This window comes from Tachysurus fulvidraco, chromosome 16 (genome assembly GCF_022655615.1).
Source record: "Tachysurus fulvidraco isolate hzauxx_2018 chromosome 16, HZAU_PFXX_2.0, whole genome shotgun sequence".
NCBI lineage: Eukaryota > Metazoa > Chordata > Actinopteri > Siluriformes > Bagridae > Tachysurus > Tachysurus fulvidraco.
This window is the reverse complement of record NC_062533.1, coordinates 9,467,303-9,485,295: the sequence shown is the minus strand read 5'-3', so window position 1 is coordinate 9,485,295 and position 17,993 is coordinate 9,467,303. Positions and strand designations below refer to the sequence as shown.

The 17,993-nt window shown below is 38.5% G+C and overlaps 1 protein-coding gene across 5 annotated transcripts in view; it reads left to right on the top strand.

Moving 5' to 3' along the window:
- The window catches only part of pak5 (p21 protein (Cdc42/Rac)-activated kinase 5), a 49,966-nt gene that overhangs the window by 13,289 nt on the left and 18,684 nt on the right, over positions 1–17,993 (top strand). The window contains exons 1-4 of one of the 5 annotated variants that reach the window (XM_047801884.1): positions 1,279–1,747; positions 7,777–7,919; positions 8,773–8,996; positions 10,678–10,722. In XM_047801884.1, coding sequence (XP_047657840.1) covers positions 7,901–7,919; positions 8,773–8,996; positions 10,678–10,722 — 288 coding nt within the window. In that variant the 5' untranslated portion in view covers positions 1,279–1,747; positions 7,777–7,900. Of the gene's footprint in view, positions 1–1,277; positions 1,748–7,776; positions 7,920–8,772; positions 8,997–10,677; positions 10,723–17,993 lie in introns of those variants that run through there. The other 4 variants (XM_047801883.1, XM_047801885.1, XM_047801886.1 and 1 more) reach the window with 4 other exon arrangements.

Sequence of the window (17,993 nt, the reverse complement as noted above, 5' to 3'; positions counted from 1 at the left end):
TGCAGGTCTCAGAATAATATGTGTGATGGTATAGAAAATGGTTGTGATGATTGACCCTGTTGATTTTTTTACCCTGTTCCTAACCTTGTACCTGATCTACAGACCGGCTTTATTGACTTTTCCTTGAGACCCTGCACTGAAACCAGTGTGTTTGATTGATACATTTGCTGATTGAGAGCTGTAACTCACTGAGATGGTCTAGTAGTAAAAATGTCAGCCTACAAGAATTGGCTTGAGACACAAGGAATTGACCTCTCAGAATCATATATATTTATTTCTTGTGGGTTTTTTTAGATTGATTGTCCTGCACGTGTTGTCATTATCAGCCTTCACATACCGGAAATTCTATCCGATGTCACGTGCATGGCTGTATCCTTGGGCCATGACTCAGCTGTTCAGAGGTCAGACATGGCCAGAGATGTTCAGTTCTCATTCTTGAAAAGAATATGCTGATTCAGAGCAAAGTCCTCTATGTCAGTCTCAGTGACAGTGTACAGATGCCTCGCTCTAGGCACACTAACACACTCCATATGGGCTTTGACAAAAGAAATGTGAAAGATTTCTATAAAGATAGCTTTCTACCACTGCTTGTCTGAAAGTATGTTCTCATTATTAAAAGATCTTTATGTCTACATCTACGTCAGGCCCAGTTTACTAAGATCCCAAGTAATGAATAATAATAAAAAATAAAATATAAATGAAGTCTTTGTGCATGCTATGTTTGACATTGAAACTAAAATCAAAGTATAATGGTGATTAAAGGCAGAAACCCTACCGAGTGAAGTATTAGCAGTGGAACAAGTGAAACGCGCCTATTGAAAAATCTTTGGATGTTTAAGATGGCCGTTCTCATGTTCGTGGCTGATCTGGCATGTTTCTATGTTGGAGCGGTGAATCACAGTGTTATCTGCACCGGTAGACCAGATGCCCCTGCAGCCCACACCCTAATATGCATGCCACAGTCGGGCTGTGGGGACGTGGGTAAAAATAGCGTGTGGAGGGAAAGGGGTGTGGTGCAGCTGTAGGCTTCACACTCAGCTTCAGAAGCTTTGGCAGTTTCTCTACTTCCTCCTGAAAGTCTACGAGTTTGTAGTGCGCTATATGTGTCTTCTTTCATTGAGAAATGTTTCTGACCCTTGGGGGGATGAGGGGGATGAAATAAATAACCTCCAATCTAGGTATCCTCGTTTACTGCTGTCGTGTGGGTGTGTGTGTGACATTATATACTCACTGTTTGTAGCAGCTGTCTTTCTCTCTTTATCTCTATCTCTCTCATTCTTTCTTTTCTGTGGGGTGGCTCATACTCTCACTCTCACACATAATGTGATAGACGGTGGCATTCAGTGGTCACACTCCGGATGTTGTGCCGTTCTGCGTGTTTGGTAGACTACATAAGGTGACAGTGTTCATGGAGGTGAGAGGAAGTGCTGGAGTAGGAATTCAGGACACACAGGAGGATGGTGTCAGCCTGGGACAGTCTCTGCTGTCCTGCATCCCAATGCCCTAGGCTTAGCTTGTCTGCATTAGGCTGCTGTCGTTGGCATTTTTTTTTGGCACAGTGTTTCTTTGGTCATTACAGGAGCGGGAATGGGTGAGCCCAATGCGAGGCCTCTACTACACCCACAGTGAAGATCCAGGGAATGTGTTTCCGAAATGACATACCCTTATGGACATTTTTGTGTATATAAATAATATGAAATTCTTGAATTTTTATATAATGAAAGAGGACGAATGAATCTGATACAAGGTAAGGTGGCAGAATTTTTCCACAGAGTTTTTATTGATCTATATTTAATGTTTACATGGAGCAAAACAATTTAAATGATTACTGTTTCAATGTTTTTTTTTCTGAATGAAACCATAAAATTGTTTATTTATTTGTGTGTGTTTGTTTGTTGTAGAATATATATATATATATTTATAATTTGTAAGTATATTATAAAATTTCAAAGATTGATTTTTGTTTATCAAGTTTCTTTTGTCTTTTTTCTAATTTTCTGGAAAGTCAGAGCATTATTTTGATTCAGATTAGAGGAACTGTATTGCTCAGTTAGAATGATCATTATATGTTCATTATAGGGAATTCCCAACCAGGAAAGCTGCTGGATATTTGTATAGTTAATGGTTTTTACTCTTTTAATTGGTTTGGTTTGGAATCACTTATAAAAGGGAATCTTTGGTTCATTAGGTATTCATTTGGTGTGGCCAAAAACCTCTTCTTATTTTTTTTAATTCCTCCCTTTACTGTCATTTGCTTTCCCTTCTTTTGATTGTCTTTCCTTGTTTTGCCTTCCCCCTTCTGCATGTCCCTTACATTGCATTCCTTTGGTCCAGATATCCATGTTTGGGGGTTTGGATTTAGGCTTTAGGTTTAACTTTTATTTTACTTGAATAAGTATGTCCATATGTCTGTACACCTCTGGAGACCGTTTAGATGGGCACTTGTCTAGGTCATTATTTTCTGTCTTTTAGTAAAGGTGAACTAACAATGAGTGACCATTCAAAGCCCAGTTAGTCCAGTTGTCTAAAAACATGTGATATGCAGTCAACATTGCTGTAGTGAGAGAGAACTAAGAATTCTGCTCCAGAAAATGTTCGAAACATACTGTGCTCTTTTATTTTCTCCTTATTCTCTTTCTTACAGTTTTACTAATGTAAAGAACAACCTGCGTGTACAACATGCTTGTCCTAAATCAGTTAATTGTGATATGTGTATCGGATAAGCGGTAGAAAATGAGTGAGTGAGAGTGAGTGAGTGATATGTGTATCCCCATAAACTATAGGCAGCAGGGGGTCTGCAGCCAGTTGGCCTTGCAAAGAGTAACTTAACAGCACATGTGTACAAGGGCCTAAAATAGCACTGGGCTCTGTTTTGTTAGCAGGGCTTTTGGGGAAAGGCCAGGCCATGCTCTGCCCCATGATGCCTGTGCACTGCTCCGGGCGGGAAATGCCTGCCGTCCCTCAGATGGTGACAGATGGTTCAGGGACAAACTGAGCTTCAGGTCGAGTGCAAGTCTTCTCCTTTCACTGCCATGGCCCCTGAGTGCCTCAGTCCCTGAGGCTTTTAATGTATGCATTTAATCATTTCTCTGATTATGCATGTCATAAGTGGAACTGAATCTTTCACATTATTACATGAAGTCTGTTTGGGTAACTTGAAGTGTGAATTGCAAGTACAAATCTGTGGTCTGGAGTGTTGGCACAAACTGGCGTACACTGCATATGTAAACTGGCATTATAAATGATTCACGACAAGTACTGATTTTTGTCCTGGGTTTAGGGATAAGCAAATTTAATACCCACTATGCAAGCTGTGTAAATCTTTTTTCAGCTACCTCTACCTTTGTGATCTTAATATATAATATTGTGATCTTAATATATTTAATTTTAAGACCTTAGTTATACAATTCTAATATAAATTGTTAACTTTTCAGGAATTTTCTCAGCATTGCTTACATTTTTGACTTCAGTGTTGCATCCATGAAATCTCCACATGTTAATTGTCCAGGGCTTTCATGCAAAACCTTCCCACACTTTCATTTTAAGTCACTTGATTGCTCACAAGTAATTAGATTCTCTGTATATTTTTTGGTGATGTCATGAAAAGGCCACAGCTGCACTCTCTCTGTGCCCACATTTCCTTTTTTCTTCTTTGCCAAGAATGCCTTTAAGCTCTCAGCAGTCTATGTAATCTTATTTAACTGACATCTCCACTCATCTAGGTCAAAGGTTTTAACAGGAGCATGACTGCCAGCAGCCCCTTCACTGACTGCCTGTTATCCAGCCCAATTGCTCAGTTGTGAGATATTTAAGAGACACAGGCAGAACAGTGCAAGGCCAAAAATTAAACCATGATATTCGAGTGCAGTCTTTACTATGTAGATATTTGTCGTTGTTGAGATAAATCCATTGGGGGTGGTGGTAGGTGTGATTGACAGGAGAGATCACAGGGCTTCTTGTCCAGATTGGTTGGATGTTAGTGAATGTATTACTCAATTTTCTTCCCATATTCCCCACTTAATAACTAGTTTCCTCCCATAACGTATCAGCTACCAGTATGGGAGGTGTGCTTCGTCCAAAACATCTGCAGCTCTGCCTTGTCTCACTTCAATCTGCTGCTCATAAAACATTACAGCTGAGCTCATTGTACTCGAATGCTAATGTCCTCTCCTGTATGCATAAACACATGGGCACACGTGATTGTCTAGTGCTTGACAAGGAAGAGATAAATGCAAACCCTCAAACACACACACATCTCTTCAAACCACAACATCGTCCACAACCTTTAGTGCAGACATTTTATTGATAAAGTCCTGAATGGGAGGAGAACTAAAAGTCTGTCTGCCTATTGTATATTACAGAGCTTATATTATTAAGCTCTGTTCGATAATAATAAATCAAAAATAGCTTGTTCCTGTCCTGGTAGATCAGCTAATAGACCACTCATGCAGTGCCCATTCACTCCTTCATCTGTCCATTAACGAAATTACAGCTGTAGAGGGATACTCATGTCTTTATAGCCTTGGATTAAAGAGAATTTCAAGCCTCTGAAGAGTGCACCTGCACAGAATACTGTTTACAACGTCAAAATCGCTGACAATCAAGTAGACATTTATTCACATTCTTCGTTTTGTTTGGCTTTTGTGTTTTGTGTTGTGCCATTTTGTGTTTGGATACATCTCCCAATTGCAACAGCGACACACATCGACACATTCAGCCAATAAACCAGTGATAGTGGGCATGAAGCCAGGATTGAGAAGGAGTGTTGGCATGCCTGCATTGCGTAGGTGATATTATGAGCTCATTGACAAGTCAGCAGAAAAGGAATAAGTAAGATGATATAGATGTAGGAATGCAGTGTTGTGCACAGACATATTATTTTGAACAGATGGTACTTGAACAAGGAACCAGAAATATATATATATGCATACTTTAAAGGATGTCCATGAAGAAGCAAGAAAGTCAGCAGCTCATCACCCATGTTCATAAGAACACTGCTGGTCACTTTACCTAATCCCTCATAAAGAAAGGAAGGTTTTAGCATGGCTTCAAACTGTACAGCCTGCCATTGTTGAAATATTTTAAGCAGGATTGTGGGCATTCTGCGACTGCCTTAAGCTTGGTGTCATTCATCTTCAGTCCCTAATGATACAGAATGTGTCCCAGTAAGGCTGTAGAAGGCTGCTTGAACATTTTTCCAGTTTGACATTGAATTTGATCTTAAGGAACATAGAGCCAAACTTGATGAATGTTTAATGTGTTATTGTGGCTGAAAAGAAGAATACATACAATATAAAATACAACACAACATTTCAAGAATGTTTGGAAAGTGTGTTACTAGCAAAAACCTGGGCAACAAAAAAGGCTGTTGAACAATCAACAAAACATCACTAGATATTTGTTGTGCTTCGACATTATTATAGGGGCACAAATGGGTTGTAGGGAACAAGGGGAAAGGGATATTTATACTTGCCTTATGTCCCTCGTAGTCTGTATACTGTACAGTGGTGTAAAAAAGTGTTGGCCCCCTTTCTGATTTTTTATTTTATTGCACGTATGTCACACTTTAATGTTTCAGATCATCAAACAAATTTAAATATTAGTCAAAGATAACACAAGTAAACACAACATGTAGTTTTTAAATAAAGGTTTGTATTATTAAGGGAAAACGTTTGCGATAACTTGCAATGAGTCTGTTACAGAGCTGTATAGGAATTTTGGTCCACTCATCTTTACAGAATTGTTGTAATTCAGCCACATTGGAGGGTTTTCAAGCACTTTTTAAGGTCATGCCAGGTCAATCTTCTGAATAGGATTCAGGTCAGGACTCCAAAGTCTACATTTTGTTTTTCTTCAGCTATTCAGAGGTGGACTTGCTGGTGTGTTTTGGATCATTGTCCTTCTGCAGAACACAAGTTTGCTTCAGCTTGAGGTCACGAACATATGGCCGCACATTGTCCTCCAGGATTTCTTGGTAGACAGCAGAATTCATGGTTCCATTTATCACAGCAAAGCAGCCCAAGACCATCACACTACCACCACCATATTTTACTGTTGGTATGATGTTCTTGTTCTGAAATGCAGTGTTACTTTTATGCCATATGTAATGGGACACACACCTTTCAAAAAGTTCAACTTTTGTCTAGTCAGTCCACAGAGTATTTTCACAAATCATGATCATCATGATGTTTTCTGGCAAATCTGAGATGAGCCATAATGTTCTTTTTGCTCAGCAGCGGTTTTCGTCTTGAAACTCTGCCATGCATGCCATTTTTGCCCAGTCTCTTTCTTATGGTGGAGTCATGACCACTGACCTTAACTGAGGTCTTTTGTGACATCTTGGATAAGTCGTCACTGCACTCTTGGGGTAATTTCTTTCTCGTTGTTTCCTGAATTTCTTTGGATATCTGCATGATGTGTAACTTTTGAGGATCTTTTGGTCTACTTCACTTTGTCAGTCAGGCCATATTTAAGTGATTTCTTGATTGCTAACAGGTGTGGAGTAATCAGGCCTGGGTGTGGCTAGAGAACTTGAGCTCAGGTGTGATAAACCTTCATTTAAAAACTACATGTTGTGTTTACTTGTGTTATCTTTGACTAATATTTAAATTTGTTTGATGATCTGAAACAGTAAAGTGTGACAAACATGCAAAAAAATAAAAAATCAGGAAGGTATATTAGAATGGCCTTTCTAATATACGTCTCTATCTATCTTTTCTCAGGGATGGAGGCTCTGCCTCATTGGGGCAAGGCACCAATATGGCGATCTAATACACAGATTCATGGCTCGTGGTCATTTGGCTTGGGCTTGTTAAAACCTCTGAGAGGATTAAATATGCTGGTGTGTTTGAACTGTTCTCTCTGTTTTTCCACTTTCTACATAGGGAGTCTAATGCCAGCAGGGTCTCCATGCTGTCTTTCAGACTGCATCATTTCTTCTTTTCTGATGTTGTAACAATGTGTTAGATTCAGATGAAGGTGTGAGTCAAAGGTTTTTGTTACAGAGTCTTTATTGACATCCAATTATAATCATCCAGAAGGCCACTAGGTGGAAGAGGAATAATGTTTTCAGGTTGTCAGTGTGTCTGTGATTTTGTCTGTCCAAGATTCTTGTGAGCTTCATATCTCTGGATTAAGTTGGTAATGTAAATAATGTGTAATTAGTTGATTTGATTCGATTTAAGAATTGATCCAAAGAGCTTCAAGGTCACTGCACAGGCAAATATCTGAAAGGACTAAACTTCTTGGTAGAAGAACCTCCTCTAAACACTGTTGGTACTCTGTTGGTACTATATTATATTTATTTTGTTTCATTGCCATGAATTCTACTGCTGATTGTGTAAGCATGAACATACTGTGCTTGATCATTCTGTTGTCCTGTCTCTGGATTATAGCTTGTTACTCTTTAGTAAGCCCATCCCTCTTACTAGCCCTCTCTCTCTCTTCTGGAGCTAAAATAAGGAGATTCAGTGAGACTGATCCCATTAATCAGTGCTATGATCGTCCATGTTATTTTTCATTCGATGCATGCTCTTGGGTGTTGCCAGGAGACAGAGCTCTTCATTCATGCAAATAACACTGTTGGTTTAAGTACATCATCCGAATCTCTGCCGCTTCTCAGATCAGGCCAGATTTAGAAGCCTGTGCAAACTGATTTTTCTTTACACATTAAGCTATTTAACGAGAACAGCTCTGTCCATGCAATGTACTGCTAAACACCTAGCCTGTTTTATTCACAACACTCTCTCTGTCCTTCTTTTTCACACTCATTCAGAGACACACACACACACGCCGGCTGTCCCTTTGTCCGTGTGCACATGTTGGCAGCCCAACTGGCAGCGTGTAGGTCAGCCAGGCACGGTGTACGGCTCACAGCTGAAGGACGCCATTGTTTTCCTGAATGACAGCGACCAACAAAAGTGAGGCATAATGGTGAAAAACTGAGATTTGTTCAGCAGTGAAAACACAAAGGGATTGATAAGTGGCCTGTGCACTCTCTTCTGTTTCAAAGGTCTATGAGCAACATCTCATTTACAAATTTATTTTCAAACGAATGAATAGATTTCCACTCTATTTAAAGTACAGTTCTTTCTTGAGAAATAATTATGAATAGACACGGGCATGAAATCCTACCTACATTTATCCCATACATATATCCCCATAAACTGAGTGATTTGTGTTACAGTTGTTAGGGTTACATTCAGGTTGTTAGGAATCATGATAGATATTCAGAGATACTTAGCTTTTCATGTGCTGTTTAATTATAGTGCATGTCTTTTCAGATATACGAGATCTTTGATTTAATTATAGTTCATTTCTTGTAGTTGCGATTAGTTTTAACAGCTTAATGTTACACCCATGGTATAAACAATCATAAATAATCAGACTGCTTACTGTATAACATGACCATATAAAGCTTTATACGAATATCTTAATTGTGTGTTTATATGGTTTGAGGGAGCATTTGAAAGACATGGAACTTTAATCCATGAGGACCTTTTACTTTTTTGTTTGAATTTATTTGGGCATGTGGTAGCCTAGTGGTTAAAGTGTAGGGCTACCAATCGGAAGGTTGTGAGTTTGATCCCAGGTCCACCAAGCTGCTGCTGTTGTACCTTATCCCTCGTTGTATAAAATGAAATAATGTAAGTCACTCTGGATAATGGTGTCTACAAAATGCTGTAAATGTTAATTTATATACTGTACTGATTGCACCTCAAAGCCTTAAAGCAGGTACTTTATATTTATCTGTTCTGCTTTCTGTGCTTCTAGGTCTGTCCACCTTTTCCAACATGTTTGGAAAGAAGAAGAAAAGGCTGGAAATCTCGGCCCCCTCGAACTTTGAGCATCGTGTGCACACAGGGTTTGATCCCCGCGAGCAGAAGTTCACCGGGCTGCCTCAGCAATGGCAGAGTCTCCTAGCAGACACGGCCAACCGGCCCAAACCCATGGTAGACCCGTCCTACATCACGCCTATTCAGCTGGCCCCGATGAAGGTACACAACAACTCTTTGTCAAGTCTTTATTGTTTTTTTTTTTCTGTTCTCTTTATCTCCTGTATGTGCACATGGTTTATTATAACAATTTTTTTCTTGCAGAAGGAATCATTCTGGGCTAGAGAACAAAAAGAATTGTAATATTTGAAATGATCAGATAATACGAAGTTCAGAATGGGCTTGTGTGAATTTCCACAGGGAGAATTTCTCTCCCTTCTAATGTCTTCCTTCTTCTCTTGTATATTAAATGTCGGGGTTTATGCCTGTCCTGAATTTTTACAAAGGGGTGTATAGAATTACATTACATACATATTGTTACTGTTACTATGTTTTCATAAACAGTGTCAGTGTAGCCATCGTCTACTGACTCCTTTCCTCTGTGTCTGTCTATGCAGTCTGTCCTGTAGCTTTGCCTTTTGTCCTGTGCCTGTACACATTTTTTTGTTTTACTGTAAGTGTTCAGTTAGCAAAAGTAACACGTATTCGTAATACTCTGTATTATCTATACATTTAGTACATTTTATACAGAATATTAAATAAGGCTGTTTAGTGTACCATAAATATTTACCCTCTTTAACGTTTCCACATATAGTAGTGATAGAAAAACCTGGATAAAATGATTTTAATCAGGATTACTGTATATGTCATGAATTTAAGCAAAACAACTCTGGATATTGAAGTAAGTGTAGAGGAAGGGAAGTGTAGAGGGAGGGAGAAATTATTACTCATTTAGTATTCAGCCCCATTATTCTGAAAACCCTAAATAATTATTTCTGGGCCAAGTGGTTGCCATCAGTTGCTTGGAAATCTCCTGTGTGCATTTAAAGTGACACATGATAGAGAACATACATGAAGACCAAGGACAGAGTTCTAGAAAAAAGTATTAATCAAGGATTATTTCTAAAAATCAGCACGAAGAGTATTCTTTTAATTTACTTGATATAATTTATTGAATATGACACAACTGCAGCTCTGTTTTGAGGAGACTGTCTGCCAAAAGTGAATTACTAGGTCAGGGACGCATCAGTCAGAGAAACAACCATAAAGCATATGTTAACTGACAGAGATAGATAGAGCCACAGCTCAGATAGGAAAAGCTGTTAACAAGTCAACCGTAGCTGGACCTTATGGAAAAGTTGTGAGCATTTTGAATTCCTTATGAAAAAGGTTCTCTGGTCCTAAATGTATTTCTGAAGTGTGATATATTTAAGGAAAACCCCAACACTGAGATCATCATCTCCTCAATGAAGCATGGTGCTGGTAGCAACATTAGCCATGATCATAGCCTCTTTGTTGTAACCCTGTTACTGCCTGTTCTGTGGACAGAATTACAGTTGTGCCATATTCTTAGCAATCAATGTAAACAATGTAAACAATTTCATATAAAATTAGAAGCCAGATTAGAAGTAAAAAGCAGGTGAACTTTCATCATAGCCTATACGTTGAAAGTGTTGCATTTTAAAGTGGCTAAATGTGTGCTAATTAGGTCACAGGATGTAAGGCAAAGAGTGAGGATGAGGATGGCTACACGTGGCTTTGAGGCTGTCAGGAACCCAGGAGATTATAAGCTGGGAAAAAAATTAAATGAGAATGAATTGACACTTGTAGTCGAGTACAGTACGATAGGAGATATCTCTGAAGAGCGGTCAACAAGACATTAATTCTCTTGATCTCTTCACAGACATCTCCCAAGAATGTCCGGTCATCTGAATCACCGTTGCGAAAAGTATGCCCTTTTTCCTACCCTTTTTGATCCTTTTTTCTCCTTTGGCTACACTATTCCTCCAATTATTTTAACCTTTGTTGATTTTCACTGCTTGGCCACTTGCATTTTGGGTAGTTCTAGTTTCTAAATAATTGTGATGAACTGTTAAAATATATGTAACCAGACAGGCCTGAGGAAACAACTTCATACACTAGCGGAACCTAAACTGCATGCTCTTCTGTTTACATAGTCGCATATTCAAAGTCATGAAATGTCTAGCAACATTTTATGTATTGTATCTTATTATGTAACTATACAAACCTTTATATGAATGCTTCATGGTATTATATGGCTTGCTATAAGCATGTCACATGATGAAACATTGTCATTTGATGATGTTAAACATCACGACATGCAAAAGTTCATCTTGTGGCATGAGCCGTTACTATTTTAAGTTTTGAAGCTTGTTTTATTGTGCATGCTTTGCTATAGCAAGCCGTATTACTTAGAAGAATGGACTTTAAAATGAAATAATTTAAAAATCAAAATGGTTACCTAGAGTAACCCTGTTCCTGGAGATCCCCTGCTTGTACACTGCAGTGTTAGAACAGGAGAAACGCAAGCAAATATGCAGGACAGGGTCACTCCAGGACCATCGCTCTCTCAAATGGTGTACCATGACCTATAGACTATACACCATGTTACTTAGAATGTAGAATTTATTTGTGTAAGTTAGTAATGCTTTAAATAGAACCCTACTGTTTTAATACATGGAAATGAAAGCGTATGCATCTGATGTCATTATCCCTTCCAGAACAGCTTTCAGAGGAACATCCAATGGTTTGAATCCCCATGCCTACAGTAGTTTAAACTTTATTGCTTTCTTTCTCTGTACATTAGCAAGACACGTTCCTCTACTTCTGCTAGCTGAAGCAATCTGCCACTCTACTGAATCAGCAACGGTGTAACAGTGTCTGTTTTGTTATTTTAGTACAATATCAGTGTTTTACTAGTATGTCTAACCTCAGTTGCCTTTGTGAACACTACTAACACTGGAAGAATGAGAAGAAGGTCATTTGTATGTGGTTTAAAATTGGGAATTACTAGATTACATAGGTTTGTAATTAAGACATTAATGCTTATTTTCTTGAAAACATCCAAATACATGATACATCTATCACTCTCTGTGGAATTTGTGACCTGGTACAAGGTAATACTACTACTACTACTACTACTAATAACAAAATAAATAAATAATAATAATAATAATATCTCAGCTCAGGAGTGGGGTATTTGTTAAATATTCTGTAAGTATTAATAATGGATCAAATTACTGCAAACACACACACACACACACACACACACACACACACACACACACACACACACACACACACACACACACACAAAAGAAAAAAAAAAAGATCTGGATGGTAAACATAGACCCAGAAAAGCTGTAACCATTTTATCATATTTTGTGTAATTTGTAATTGAATTAGCCAAAGTGTGCCCAGTCTGTCAGCTGTTAGATTCTTCTCCAAGCACACGGACAGAAAATTAAATAATCTACTTCACCATCATGTTCCTTACACCCTTAGAAGTCCATAACACACCTTCTAATGACATAAACCTCACCAAAAGGGACTAAGGGATATTAGACCAAATGATGCTAAATGTAATGGGGGGGGGGGGGGGTGTGTCTCTCTGTGTAATCACATGATATGACTTTCACTGATCGGTGGTGTGAATCTACAGCGCTGTGCTCGTTAGCCTAGCTCACATCCTTGCTTCATGACATTCTGTGCATTTTTATTATGACCAGTGTTGACGCAATGCTGCTGCTCTTGGTTTCACAAATGTCCAAAATAATCCTATGTATAATGTTTGTTAGCCACAATATAAAGAATGTAATTGCATATTAATTCATTTTTTATCTCTAAAAAAAGAGGAAGGGCTGAAACCATCAAGCCCATTGACATAAGCCCCTAAATATTACCTCAAATGCTTTGCAGGTGTTTAATTTTTTCAAAGGAATAACTGATCTATGGTGTCAGCTATGTGTTCTTAGTAAAATGTGTTCCTTTAGTTATGTTTGTTTGGGTATCTGGTAGCTTTATTTCTAAAACAGAAACCTGCTGTTGTAGCTTTTAACACATGACATTAGAATTGCTCTGCATGACATATTTTTAAATTCTACCTTTCAGGAAGAAAGAGCATACATGGCATACATCAACATTAATGCCATAATTATGTAGCACTTATCAGGAGCATGGAGTAAGTCTCTGGGTTTAAGCTGGGTATAATATTAGAAAGGCTCAGCTAACCCTCCACCCCCGCCCATCTTTTTCCACTCACTGCTATGACACATGAATGATGTGCTCATTCCTGCAGTTGGCAGACTTGTCTGTGCACCGTTCCTGTGGTAATAAGGGAGTACGGAGAATGAGAACGAAAACAGTGTCTATCTCGTGAGAGTTCATCCTGTTCCCACGGAAAGTTAAATACTACCTGCGTATCGCTGCTGACTTACACAATGACTGGTTTTTGTTCACCTTAGCTAAAAAAAACAACACACGTGGCTTTTGCGCTTACAACTTTGTCAGAATAACTTGTTTAGTTTCATATGTTTTCCTCTTTTGTGCGACAGATGATATAGTGCATACAGTAAGTCATTTTTCCATGTCACATGAGTGCTAAGGTGAGTGAGCTTTAGTACATGCACTCAGCAGACATTCTGAGGCTCTCTAACTCCTTCTAAACCAGATTATTGCTAGATCACTAACTTCATACTGGATATGCGGTGTCAGCTTTTTAAGGCAGTTTCAGCTTAAGGAACGTAATTAATCGAGAGATACCCTGCATTTTAGTTGCCTTGCTATTATGTGTTGTGAGATTCTACACTGTACCTCCTCTTGTCGAACTAACAGTGATGCTCCTCATATAAAGTATGGTATAAAACTTTCTTTTTAATTCTAGTTCATTGTGGAAAAGGGTGGCTTGCAGGACGAGAGTGAATGCAGTTTGGTAACATTTAAATCATATTTAACTGCCATCTCAGTCAACAGGCACCAGTTCATCAGGTTACTGTGTTAACTGTTTAACCTCTATATCTGTTTAGAACAGTATTATTGATAAGCATAGATAAAGAAATGTAGGTTCTGCTTGGGGCTACATTCATGAATTGAGTAGCATTTGGATCATTTGTACCTGAAATCTGGAGAAGTTTACATACTGATTTGATTTGACTGTTTGCTGCCCATCTTCACCAGCAAGGTAAGAAAACTATGCTTTAACGCTTAAGAGAACTGCTCTGAATAAAAAGTCAAAAAAGTTAACTTTAAGACTATCTAAATATATTAGTTTAATGTTGGGAGGAAAAATGAGATTTCCTTAGTAAGGAGTACGTTCATCCTAGAAGTAAACCTTATCTTGTACTATCATCTTTCAGAAGTGAAAAGTAGGCCATACCGTCATTCTCTAACCATAGGCACATCGGTGTTGAGATATATATATATATATATATATATATATATATATATATATATATATATATATATATATATATATATATATATATATATGAATGAGAGAGAGAGATATTATTATGTTTGTGAAATAATAATAGCAAATGTATGCAGACTAGTCATGCTTCATGGCATATGATAAAAAAAAATACATATTTACAAAGGAATGTGTTTGAGATGTTTAGCTTTTCTTTTTTTTAAACACAAACCCAACTATAGCTGAGATGGATAAAGAAAAGACAACATAAAAAAAACAATTGGGTTCAAGCTGACAAGTCAATGTAAAAACAGTGATGGTAAAGGTGCTAATGCTTTGTGAATGTAGATGGATAAGCTGACCAAACCCTTATCAGCTACATTTATGGCTCATAATGTTATAGAAGAAGTAGAAGCCTTTGTTTATTTGTATATCTTTTTTCACATATCCCAGACTGTTATGAAGTTTTGGAGACAGAGTACAGGGCAAGCCATTATACAACATCCCTGGAGCAGAGAGGGGTAAGGGCCTTGCGCACAGGCCCAGCAGTGGCAGCTAGTCAGTGCTGGGGCTTGAACCCCAACCTTCCTTTCAGCAATCCATAGCCTTAACTGTTTGAGATGAAATAAGCAGTGCCTCGAATTTATATGCTGCCACCGCCTCTCATATGAGTGGAGCATATATGTGTAGTTAATTCTGAGGTCTGTATACTATTGTGCACAATTTTAGTATTAAATCTTCATTCTGTGTGCAGCTCCACTATGAACGTGGTCCATTACACTCGGATTTCTACATGCTGCATTCTGCATGTGGTTAATAGCTGGGCTTCGTCGTGCTAGAATTGTGTTATTAGTGTAGCTACAGGTATTTGATTAACAATCACATCTATGCTTCTAAATAAGTAGAACATCTTTATGAGCTCTGTATGATCAGTCAAATCCAGTATATTTTTATGATCAGAATTTTTTCCCTCCTAAATACTGATCCATTTTTGCTGAAGAGATTATATACATTGCTCCACCTATTAAACCTAAAAATAGAGTAGCTTTACAACTTATGCCCAAGGGTATAGAGGGTTTCTACATACCAGCACTGTATTTTAATAATAACATGGTGCTATTATAAGTAGGGAAAATTGCAATTGCATCTTGATTCTTTACCTTCTACTATAGAGAACTTAAATGACTAAACTTAAAACTAGAATATTTATATATTTAGAATAATAATTTTCAGAAAGCACTTTATCCTCACGGTGGATGCATCTTTCAGGAACACCGGATGTGAGGCAGGAACACTTTAAATGGGACAATGGTCCATTGCAGCACCTCCCAGACATGTGCTCACATGCTCAGGGTGGTAATTTAGAGTAGCCAGCATGATTAGCCTTACATCAAGGCTAGCCTCTTTGTACTACACTGTTGACAGATGAGCACTCACAGTCAGTGATTCAGTAATAGCAGAGCCACAGCACATGTCACGTGAGTGGAGGGAAATCTGATAGTAGGCCTCTGTTGCTAGCACAGTATGGACGGGATGGCAGCTGCATGAGGTTACATATGATGTGAGCAGATGGAGCTAATGCAGGCACAAGAAGGAGGGCCAAAGAGAGAGAGAGAGAGAGAGAGAGAGAGGTGGTGAAAAGAAGCAGGTGCAGAGTCTCTTGGCCTGGGCCAGCAGACGGAGCAAGGCTATTTACTTGATCCAGCTGAGGCTGAATCCAGGGGACGCGGAAGGGAAGCCAAAGCCACACAGGTGTGTTATTCACAGAGATCAGTGTTTCCTCACACATTACTCACACACATATACACACACACTCACAATTAGAGCAAGTCCAGAGTTTACAGGTGATCATGTGGCTTGTTCCTGTTCAAGTTTGAATGTAATTATACAGTGATATTAATGTAAAGGCTGTAGCTGTTAAATGCTCACGTTGCAGGTTCCACCAGTGGCAATGTTTGAGCTCTGTCTCCGTAGAGGATAGGCTTATTTTAGTCGGTCTGTGTGTCTATGTGTGTGCAAGAGAGAGCGTGAACGAAAAAGAGAGAGAGAGAGAGAGAGAGAGACAGTGAAAGTGAGTGAGAGAGAGAGAAAGAGAGAAAGAGAGAGAGAGAGAGAGAGAGAGAGAGAGAGAGAGAGAGAGAGAGAGAGAGAGAGAGAGCTCAATTCTGGAAGCAGAGTGTGACATTCATCTTCTGGTCACTGGGTTAGTGTTCCTTGGCTTTGCTGACTGGCACAGAGTGTATATCTTGCCTTATATAGCAGCATTTAGATTTAACTGTTAAGTGCCACTTAAACACTGAATTATACCTAGTCATTACCACACTTGCAATGTTCCTACTATTTAAACCACAACAGAATTCAGAATTCTCAGCATTTAGTTCAATGTGACTGATCTGTATGTTGTTGTTTCTATAGTAACAGCTGATTGACAGTGACTTGATTAGCAGACAGTGCAGCATCTGATTGTTGATATGATGAAGCTTTCTTTAAAGAGATGTTTTATAGGTGTTTTCTCCACTAACAAGCTGCATTTCTTTGTCTTAATAACTACAAGACAAAGTGATAGAACTACTGTTTATCGCTGTTAGATTAAACAGAAACTAACTTCTTTCATGGATATCCTGCGACATTCAACATAGCTATAAATTGTTTTTAAAAATGTCCTTTAATGAATAAAAAAATTGCAATTATTAACATTTATTAACATTAAAATCCAGTTTGTACTTGTGCTGTTTTAAAAGTGTCTCAGACACATGATCCACGATCCTGAGCCTTACCTTTTTTTTTTTCCAGTCAACTTATTTTTATTTGTTCAAAAATTAAACATTGGTTTAAATTTCCATTTACATTTGTGCTACTTTTCACTCACACAAAAAACAGCCCACACAGACACATACTTGAAATATTTCCCTATGTTTGAGTTTAAGGAATAAAAATGGTGCCTGCTGGAGTCAAGGTCATCAGAGACTGCAATTTAAGTCAGTCTCTCTCTCTCTCTCTCTCTCTCTCTCTCTCTCTCTCTCTCTCTCTCTCTCTCTCTCTCTCTCTCTCTCTCTCTCTCTCTCACCCCTTGTCATCTATTTTTGTGCCTCAGGGTACTGGCTCTAAATCTCCAAATAACTGTCTTTCAGCTATCTCTGATTGGAACAGATCTTCCAAAGACAGCCAGATAAGGCATAACATTTTCATTCAAGTGGCATAATAAATAGAATCACATACATTCATTATATCCTCTCTTGCGTCACACAACCTTTGTGGAATCATTCAGCCTTGTAGTGCACTTGATTGATGGGCTGGTGTCTTTGAAATCTGTGCAGTGTGTGTGTGTGTGTGTGTGTGTGTGTGTGTGTGTGTGTGTGTGTGTGTGTGTGTGTGTGTGTGTGTGTACATGCATACACGCAGCAACATAAGCACCATGACTCAGGAGAAAACAAAAATCTATGTTCAAGCTACTCATTACATCATTAATGGGACTTGAGCATCCCCAAGTGCTGAGCAGGAGTAGTGTTATGGGTCGAACCTATGTAGTATCATTCTAACTAACCTGCAAATACTAAATAAAAATCTAGATTGCTACTGATTCAATAGCAATAAAAGCCAGGACAGATGGGTACATTTATGTGTCAGTCATGCAACCATCAATCAGTAGTGTATTATGTTCCACGAGTCACATAATGAAATCACTTTGATTATCTGATGAAATCATTCAGTCAGTATCTGTCATGTTGGGATGAAGTTTTTGTACTACTTATTTATACTGAAGTAAATATTAAAGTCCACAAAGCTGGCGA